Source organism: Amblyomma mixtum, chromosome 1 (genome assembly GCF_055824585.1).
Source record: "Amblyomma mixtum isolate Tamu chromosome 1, ASM5582458v1, whole genome shotgun sequence".
In the NCBI taxonomy this organism is placed as follows: domain Eukaryota; kingdom Metazoa; phylum Arthropoda; class Arachnida; order Ixodida; family Ixodidae; genus Amblyomma; species Amblyomma mixtum.
In genome coordinates, this window is record NC_143012.1 from 312,341,622 (window position 1) to 312,351,768 (window position 10,147).

The 10,147-nt window shown below is 48.7% G+C and overlaps 1 protein-coding gene across 1 annotated transcript; it reads left to right on the top strand.

Annotated features, from left to right (window-relative positions):
- The first annotated feature begins 253 nt into the window (after window positions 1-253).
- Window positions 254-9,376, top strand: Pdp1 (PAR bZIP family member Pdp1). The gene is made up of 3 exons (XM_089582126.1): window positions 254-302; window positions 7,568-7,939; window positions 8,886-9,376. The coding sequence occupies exons 1-3, from the start codon at window positions 254-256 to the stop codon at window positions 9,374-9,376; spliced, it is 912 nt and encodes a 303-aa protein (XP_089438252.1).
- The last annotated feature ends 771 nt before the right edge of the window (window positions 9,377-10,147 follow it).

Genomic DNA, 10,147 nt, shown 5'->3' on the forward strand with positions numbered 1-10,147 from the left:
AGCCAGGGGACTCTCAAATAAAAAGCACTCATGGGTTGCAGCGAAAAAGGTGTTTCCTTCCTTCAGTGCTTGCATTTGCAGGTGCAGACAGTCGGGCGCAAGCAATTGTGGCTGGTGATTCCGCGCAGGGCCCACAGCGATAGGGGCGGCCGACCAGAGCCGCATGGACGATACCCTCCTGGGCAGGCCGGGGGGCCCCATGGCTCCGCCTACGTACGGCATCGGGCTCAGGGGATACCTGGACGGGCACGAAATGGCGTCCAGGGTTCCGCCTCCGCCGCCAGGGACCGCCACCGACCGATGTAGGTCCCTCGCTCTTCCTTCGAATCCCTAACACTTCGCTTATTCTTCTACGGCGACAATTGCTGTCAACTCCATGCTGTCATACCCGTTGCGCGTTGGAAAACTAACTGGCAATAGCAGCACAAGTTGAAATAAGAAGAAACGACAAGCAGTGAACAGGAGTGAATGGCCAGCCATATGGCTAATGGTATTGCTAAGCAACTAAGTTGGCATGCGCATCGCTGAAGACATCACCTATTTGCATAGTACCGGGAACAGCACCTTCGTCACTGGCAAAGGACAGGGTTAATTGGAGAGACATGGGAGAGGCCTTTGCCCTGCCGTGGGCGTAGTCTGGCTGATGATGATGCTGATGATGATAATGATGGGAGCAGCACCGAAATTTGCTACCCAAGCGCCCTTTTGTTGCGGCAGGCGGCGCAGCCTAGCACCTATATGGCAAGGCGTATCTCCTTACGGTGTTCCGATTTTCATATCAAGACCGCTATTGCAGTTTGTACTGACGCGATGCTGCGTCGTAACTGCGACAGGGTTGCCGAGCAAAGCCGAACGCCTCGCGTGCATTCATTCGCACTCACAGCGCTTAAGTAGTCTTAAGTGCCCTCTGTAATTTTTGTTACCAAGCTTAGGGAACTGTAGAATCTGTCAGCCTTTCACAGTGATAGTTTTAAAGGAAGCAGAAGAAGAAAAGTTTATTTGATTGTTGGCATCAGGACAGGCCCTGAGTTCAGGGTCTTAAAGTGTCCCGTAGTTCTTAGTCGTTATGTAGTTGCACTGTTCGTTTTACGCGATTGGCGGATATTAGTTCGTCAGCTGAAATCGTCACCAGTCAGCTTCACAGGTCCGAACATAGAGCTATATCTCATTTTCCTGGAAAGGAAACTTTTTGCAAAAAAGGGGCATTGGCATCGGCGTCGCCGTACAGGTAATTCCTTCCATAAGCTCGCTGTGTTGTCCTCAATTTAGACAGGACCCTTTCCGTTAGCCTCCACGTTTCTGCTCCAAAGGGGGGCACCTTTAAAATAGGCAGTTATATAATTCTCTTGAGAGAGGTACTGGTAAGCTGCTAACAAGGAATTTATTCTTATTTCTTGTTTTAGTTCTTATGCTTCTGGCAGTACCTCAACACATGACAGTATTGCAACAAAATTGCAAAACAAACCGAGACCAGGCACTGGCAATAATACAAGGCCCGGGGGGGGGGGGGGGGGGGGGGGGGCTTGCTTTGCATACAATGTTTCTTTTTACTTCTCCATAAAATTCGTAAAAATAAACAATAACTTGGGGGTAATATTTTTCAAGCGGAAAGCAAACCGCTTGCTGCTTTCTCATGCCTGGAGCAAAACAATGTGTCTAAAAATTAATACTCACATAAGTAAAGCAATGGTCAACAGTATCGGCAGGAAACAGCTGTCTACGATACACAGCGAAGCGCTGGAAGCAGCAAGGAAATACCCCTACTTGATGCAAGTAGTGACCTCAGTTCCAGACCGCGAGAGTGAAATAACTACGAGAGTAAGAGTGTGGGAGTGCATTTGGCAGGTACTCTCAGATCATGAATATCAGCTTATCAGTATCTCTCGAGAGAAAATGATATAACAGCTGTATTTTAACGATACTCATCTTTGGGGCAGAAACGTGGAGGCTAACAAAAATTCAAGGGGCACTTTGACTGTCTAAAGAGCGCCGAAGCGAAAGCCTTTTCCGCACCCCTTTGACTGCCTCTGTTGCTGATTGCATGCTGTTTGTGAAAGAAAGACAAGCGCATGAGCAGTAGGGAGAAGCGACTCTAACTCAGTGACGTCATCAGTGGCACTGATTCCGTCACCACTGGATGACGTCACACCTATTTAATGGTCAATTACAAATCAATTACTTATTGCAAAACTTTGCCTAATCACTAATCAATTACTAATTTTTAAAGTATGCCTAATGGCTAATTAATTACTAAATATTAATTATTACCCACCAATGACTAACTACTAATTAGTCTAAGGACTACGCAATGTACTAAGTACTACGCAATGTACTTAATGATCAAGACATGAGTATTAATGACTACGACTTACTACACCACCGATGACGTCATCAGTTTAATTGACAGCTTTAGAGTCACAGAATTTTGGCCCGCAGTACGAGCCATTAAAGGCTTTCGCCTTAAAAAGGGTTGAGCTTAAATTGAGGACAACACAGCGAGCTATATGGTAAGGAAAATGATAGACGTAACGTTAAGAGAAAGGGGGCGAGCGGAGTGGGTCAGGGAACAAACGCGGGTTAATGAGATCCTAGTCCAAATCAAGGACAAGATATGAGTATGGGCAGGGATCTAATGCGCAGACAAGGTAACTGATGGTCGTGAAAGGTAACGGACTGGATTCCAAGCGACGGCAAGCGAAGTAAGGGGTGGCAGAAGGTCAGATGTGCGGATGAGATTAGGAGGTTTGCGGGGATAAGATGGTCACAGCTGGCACAGCGGAGGGTTTATTGGAGAGATATTGGAACTGCAATGGAGGTAGTAGGGCTGATGATAATGATAACGATAGGGAGCAATCGTTAGTCACGTGAAAACCAAGTGTTGCCTTTTTGTTTTGCTTGGACCTGTGCATTCAGTAAGAAGAAATATATACATGGCGAAAATAAAGCAGTTACTAACCGGAGTGTATGGGGTAAGGCTAGATAACCAGCTCCACTAAGATATCAGGCACCCAAAAAAAAAAAAAGTCATATAGGCGACTCTAGGCTTCTTCAGTATGGACCTACGGCATTTTTTTTTTTCTTAAAGAGGGGGGGGGGGGGGGGGGGAGAAGGGGCTATCGCCAATCACATCCCGGATTCATTGATTGTAAAACATTTCATTCGCCGGAAAGAGCTTGGTCCCAGATTTTCCACCCTGAATAAGCAATTTTAAAATAACGCCAACAAAATTCCCGATTCTAGAAATTAAAATCCGGAGAACACCAGACATTATGTTATCAGATAAGAGTGGAAGTGTTGATAAGTGAATAAAATGCGGGATTGGAGACTTTATAGCCTCTGCAACCTGTAAGCAGCCAGCCCATTAATTCCACTGGCACTGTTAAATTATTTTTTTTGCCAACAGTAAGACAAAATGTAATTGCTCAGAATTGACTGGCTGCTTTACAGAGTATCAGGCTACCAGGCGTACATGATTTTCAGGTTTATTCAGTAACGTTTGTTTACAGCAGAATAAATAGAACATTCATTGTAACATGACGGATAATTAATCAAATATTATTCAGAAGTATGCTTGAACAACGTAATTGGAAGGCCAGATATTGCAACCTCGAAAGTGGGGCTGCGTAGCTATTATTGCGTTTTTGTAAAAAATGTGTACTAAATAATATGAAACATGTTATATATGGCAGTATTACAGGCGCTTGAGAGAGGCACACAGTGCGCGCAGAGGAATTAGCGTTATTCTTATATGCCCATGAAATCCGAAACCATAGCCCGGACCCGACGAATCTCGATATCCACCGTCATATAAGACACGATCGGTGTTTCGGCAAGACACCGACCGCAAAAAGCCTCCGGACTCGGCTCTCGCCAGGAACATGCTAAAGTACAAATGCAACAAAACCTCCTTTTCTAATTTGCATTCGAACGAAGCGGCAAGGTTACAACTCACGAGAGACAAGGAGAGGAAGGACAAGCAATGGAGGAATGCCAATGCAAAAATGAAACAACAATGCTTCGAAGAGAATTGGTGATACGCAGCTTCTAGCTTTCGATTTCCCACTGACGAATCCTTGGAATGAAATACACAAATTGAAAAATGGAAGGGAAAGACTCGGGGCGCTTGGCAACGTTTCGACAGGAGGGCTTGTCTTAGTCTGGGCAAAGCGTTCATCACTGGCGGGGTTTAAATAGGGCATTAGAGAGTGGAGGACGTGAAGTTGGAAGGCTGTTAGGATGGGGTTCAGAAGCACGAGCTTTTGGGCAGGTTGGTTGCTTTCTTAAAACATAACTGCAGTGCAAACCACGAACACAAAGGAAGAAACAGCAACCAACATCAGCGATTGTCCGTGCCTGTTGGGTATTTCTTACCAATGTGTTCGTGGTTTGCGCTGCAGTTGTCTCAAGATAGGATGGGATGTGTGAATCTTGGTTGGTTTGGTTCATGGGGGCTTAACGTCCCAAAGCGACTCAGGCTATGAAGGACGCCGTAGTGAAGGGCTCCGGAAATTTCGACCACCTAGGGTTCTTTAACGTGCACTGACATCGCACAGTACACGGGCCTCTAGAATGTCGCCTACATCGAAATTCGACCACCGCGGCCCGGATCGAACCCGCATCTTTCGGGTCAGCAGCCGACCGCCATAACCACAGAGCCACCGCGCCGGCTGTGTGAATCTTGTCCAGGCATGATGATAGCTCAGAAAGATTAACCGATTGCCCTTCAAAACTGCGAAAAGAAGTACTTCAGCTCAGTAGAAAGAAATCCGAAGGGTGAGGAGGGTGGAGAGACAGCTAACATGGGCTTGAAGGGCTGTATGTCCACACATGGGGAGCTTCGACAGGTGGCATGATTGACTGGGCTGACCTGGATTAACTAGAACACAATTCAACGGTAAGGCTGAAAGAAATGCTAGGAAGCGAAGAAAAAAAAAAAGAAGGGTGCAGGGAAAGAGCGAAAGAAGAAGGGGAGGGAGTGAGAAAGCAAAGGGTTCTGGAACAATGGTAACAGGTGGTGCAGAGCGTAAGATAAAAGAAGATAAGAATAAACGATAATAAAATAAATGAGAAAAAAACAAGGAAAAGAGGAAAGGTAGGCAGGGGAGTAGGATGAAAGAACCGATTAAGAGGCGATCATCATCATGCGGCACTGAAACAAACGGGTATTTTTTTGTTTGTTTTGATTTGACCACATGCAATACCTTTTTAGAGAAATCTGTCAGTGCAGGAATGTACCGAAGAGATTCATGTCTCCTTCGGAGACGCTGACCCCTGCTGGTTGTAAGGTTTTAAATTTATAGATTAGGAAGGGATTTCTGTATTTTTTATCCATGCAGATTTGAATCCTGATTTTAGAATGTATAATTTTATGAAACAGCTTATATATAGCAGCATTAGAGGCTCTTGACAGAGACGAACAGTGCGCGCAGAAAAAATCAGCGTCATTCTTATGCGCCCATGAAATCCGAAACCATAACTCGAACCCGACGAATCTCGATGTCCACCGTCATATAAGCTACGATCGATGTCTTGGCAAGACGTCAACCAAAAAAAAAAAAAAAGCGCCCGTACTCCGCTCCCTCCAGGAACGTGCTAAAGAGCGAATGCAACAAAAACCTCTTTTCTAATATGCATTCGAACGAAGCGGCCAGGCCTAACTCAAGAGAGACAAGAAGAGGAAGGACAAGGATGGGGCGAGGGAGGAATGCCAAGGCAAAGGCTTCCAATAAAACGAAACAGCAAGTGCTTCGAAGAGGATTGGTGACACGCAGTTTCCAGTTTTCGATTTCCCACTGACGAATCCTCCTTGGTCCCTGGCATCACCCGCATTTTAATATTTTTTTTTCCCTTGATAGGTTTACATGGTTCCTTGACAGGAAACAGGCCTAGAAACAGACGACAAAAACGGAGTAAAACGCACCGCACGTGCCCACATCATTGCTATGTGGACCCTTACATCCCTTCCTCACTGTACACTTTCTCTCTTCTCCCGGTATTCATGTATTAAATTACAACTGGGCTGTGTTATTAAAGGGTTAGGTTTGGTTTTATGGGCGGTTCGATATCATAACATGCGGTATGGCACAGTGGTATTGCACAGGAAACGAACGTATCTCAGCGGCCTGCAAAAAGTTGGGAGGAAACCTATGCACTTAACTCTGTAAATGTCCAGGCATTAAAAATGTCTGACCTTCCAGTATACGTTACCTTAAATACCTTACAGTATAAAAAATTAAGAAACTTTAATTTCGTCAGTGTACCGTGATATTTCAAAACTAATAAACTCAACTTTAAAAACTATAAAACTGCGTACACATAATCAGACACATACAAGAATATTAATAGACATAATTCAGAATTATTCGTATCCTTGTGATGTATCAGTGGGAAATGTGGAAATTTTAGGATGTTCTGCCCGTCTACGGTTAGCCTTTGCAGTGAGTGATTTTTCAGCAGCCTTCTGCATCTCCGGCGTAGGGCACTTTCACTTAGCTTTCATAAACATGTTCGGAAAGTGGTTTGCGTAACGGCATTTCATATGCTTTCGCGGAAACAGAGACGAAAACTGTTGACATATCTGCACCCGGTGTCGTATGTGGCTTACGATGAGCCTTACACGGTTAAATACAAGCTGGTTTTTACGTTAAGTGTAGCTTTTAGGTTTATTCTACGTTTGAATTTTTTCCGCCACTTGGAACTGCGTCCACATGCTGGTAAAATTGCTGAAATACAAAAGAAGCCCGTCTGCTGCACGATGTCAGAGCGCTTTCAAGATCTCCATGTCTTCGAGATTTACCCGGAGCCCACCACTAATGCGAATGTATCTCTTTAGATCCTGTTGCCCCACTTCGTTCCTTCCCTCACGACGCGGTTACGCTGTCCGCCCGGAGTAAGAGTCACGTCGCCTTTTCTTTCCTCAGAAACCAATTACTACTGTTTATGAATTATGCCGTTGAGGCCCCGCTTCCTCTCTCCTGGTAGTGGTGGTGAAAAACATTTATCAACGATTTAATAATTACAGAGAGGTGATTGGGGTAGGGCCCTATTGTCCCCTTTCTCCCACAACAATAGGTGGAGCCCCTATTCCGGTGCCCCATTGACAAGCAACGCCACCGGCGGTCGTTGAACCAAGGCCTTTTGGGCTTTGAGGTCTTGACCGCCGAGCAGGGCCGCCTTCAAGTCCTCTCTGGTGGGGTTGGGGTTGGGTGGATAGATGGGTTTGATTTGCACGCACAAACCGTCTGGAAGGTACATGCCAGCCACCTCCCCACAGAACTAGCACGCGCCATCAAAGGATGTGTTGAAATGCCACCGGGCACAGTACAGTGTTGGTGAGAACTTTGATGAGGAGGCGCTCGTCAGCGCGATCCAGTCCCTTACAAGGGGCCGGGTAGCGCCGGTGCTCCTCCTCGTGGTTATTGGTGATGTGTTTAAACGTAAGGGCCAGATTGTCTGATTGGGAGTAGGGTTCCAAGGACAGGGAGATAGCCTCTCGCCTGGAGGTGCTAGTGCTCTGTCGTTCGGGCTAAAGGTAGTGGACTCACTCGACGGGCTCAAGGTCTCGCAGGGCCAGGATCTCCGACGGACAAGAAAGATAAGCTTGACGCCAAGGACCCAACGACAGCGGTGGCGTACGACGGCGGAGCCGGAGCCGGCGCGGGTGGCGGCATGCTATGGGACCGCACGCTGAACGAGCTCAAGCTCGAGTACATGGACCTGGACGAGTTCCTCAGCGAGAACGGCGTGGCCGGCGGCAAAGGCGGCGCCGCGCTCTCGCCACGCCACAACCCGTTCAGGCAGTCCACCGTCGCCCTGGCGGACCCACACAGGCTCGTCCCGGATCCCGGAGGCCTGCAACAGCCTGACGAGCCAGGGCTGGCCGCGGCACCCCCCAACGGAGAGCTCGGCTGCGCCCAGCAGAGGCTTACCCATAACTCCAGCAAGTGAAACGCCTTTCTCCACCTTGTCGCGTACTGCCGATCATTACCCGGGCCTAGAGTGCTTGTTTACTTGCCGTCACTGTGCTCGAGACGAATTCCGAACGCTGACTGACCAAAGTGGCGTCTGTTTCACGCGCCATTTCCGCCTTCCTTCCCTTAACATAGGTGGAAGATTTAGCGTGACAGCTTCTGGTTAACGGTAGATACCCAGCCTTTATTGGGAGTTTTGTTATTTATTCCAGAGATTTCTCATACAACTCTGCATAAAGGCATGCAGGGCTGTGGCGAATCTGTTGCTGGTGCTTTGAATTATACGAAGGGTACTGAATCTGTTTAGCCTGCTGGGCTGGCTTTTGAATTAACCCATGGGATTGAAAGAAATTACGGTGAAATGAAAGTCTGGATAGTTATCTTTCCCAAAAGCACACCCATTCTCGTATAGGGCCGACCAGTGTAGCACTTAAAATTGTCCTCAGAATTGCACCCTGAGATAACGTGTCACAAACTGATGTGTATAAGTTAAATGACAGTAGACTTTATCATGTGTGTCAGAAGTCAGAAACAATCTTACGGCAGTTAATTTCTGTCTGTGGCGAATGTCTTCATAAATTGCAGTAGATATCCCTGCACCCTCTCAACCCTTTTTTTACTTTTCTTTATATTATGCTTGTTTGTTAATCGAGCCCAGGTGGCACCCCCTAAACATTTACAGTGCATATTTTGGTGCATAGTGGAAGAAGGCGAAGGGTACTCACAAACTGCAAGCGGCGAGGCGAGATCCAGCAAGAGAGCCAAGATGGGGCGCCTGAATAAGTGTACGCCAGACGAGGCGCAAGGTAGTGTGGCGTGTCCGTGAGTCTGCATTAAGATCTAGGAAGACCAATAACTGGGGTCTAACATTATTCAGGAGGCCCGTGTCGAGCTCCCTCGTTTTCTCCAACGCAGCGGAGGGCGCCTGCTACTCGATGCAGTCTCTGGCGGAGCACTTCCGGGGCGAAGAGTCGGCTGTCAGGAGGCCCGCGTGCGACTCCATGGCCGCGCGGCGCCCGGGCTCACCGAGCACAGGGTCCGTGGTGCCTATCGACTGCGGCTTCACCAAGACAGACCTGGCGCTCGCCAACCTCCCGGGCCACGACGACTTCGACCCCAGCCATCACCCGTTCTCCGAGGACGAGCTCAAGCCGCAGCCCATCGTCAAGAAGTCGCGCAAGCAGTTCGTGCCCAACGAGCTCAAGGACGACAAGTACTGGGCGCGCCGCCAGAAGAACAACATCGCGGCCAAGCGGTCGCGGGAGGTGCGTCGCGTCAAGGAGAACCAGATCGTGCTCCGGGCGTCGTACCTCGAGAAAGAGAACATCGCGCTGCGCGAAGAGGTGCACAAGCTGCAGCAGGAGAACGACATGCTCAGGAAGCGACTGCACGACTACGAGCCCTGACTGGGGCTGCCTGCTCGGGGGCACCAGGGCCACCCTTTAGGTGCAGGCGTTGCCTGGACCCAGCGCAGCAGCGCCGCGCACGACGAGTGGCAGCCGCCACAACCTCCTCATCCAGCCGACGCCTTCGGCTCCCAGCTGGTGGCGCCAGCCGCGTCCTCCGGGGTCCGGTGTGCGCCTGGGTGCGCATGAAGTGTACCATCCGAGGCCAGCCGAGCACGGAGGCCACACTGTTGTACCGCTTGAGCGGCGCAGCTTGCGGGAGTTGTTTGAAAAGTAGTGAGTCTGCCTGTGAAGGAAGTCCTGGGCGAACGGCATTTCAGGACTTCTCTGCGTTATCTGCCTTGAGTGCGATGGACTTGCAGCGGTAACCCAACATGGCACATCTCTCACGAGCAGCGCCTAGGCGACGTTGTCACTGAAAATGCCGTCCTTCCGAATTTCGTTTGAGTGTGAGATGCAAATGGAAATCTGAGGTAGCCAGTTACGGAGAGTAGCATGCGCAGATTTAACAGTTCAAAGCACACAGGTGCCGAAAGGGCTGACGGCGCTTTCTCAAACGTTCGTCGCCCGTGGACCTCGCCACCATGGGTGACAAAGAGCTCGCGCTTGCCTCGTGGCGCAGCTGAACCAATCGTCTTGATGCGGACATGAAGCAGCAAATGCCGTGCGCCTGGGAAAGTTTCGTTCCGTTGTGATAACTGATTCCCGGGAATAGGCTCACTACTTGTCAAACCACTCTTGCAGACCGCAAATGAAATAGCCGCACTTCGC

Bases quoted from the DNA above. Each gene is read 5' to 3' on its own strand.
- Pdp1 (XM_089582126.1), top strand. From the start codon at position 254: ATGGCGTCCAGGGTTCCGCCTCCGCCGCCAGGGACCGCCACCGACCGA. The intron at 303-7,567 runs GTAGGTCCCTCG...AAGGTCTCGCAG, and splicing joins AGGGACCGCCACCGACCGAT to GGCCAGGATCTCCGACGGAC. The intron at 7,940-8,885 runs GCAAGTGAAACG...TCTCCAACGCAG, and splicing joins GAGGCTTACCCATAACTCCA to CGGAGGGCGCCTGCTACTCG.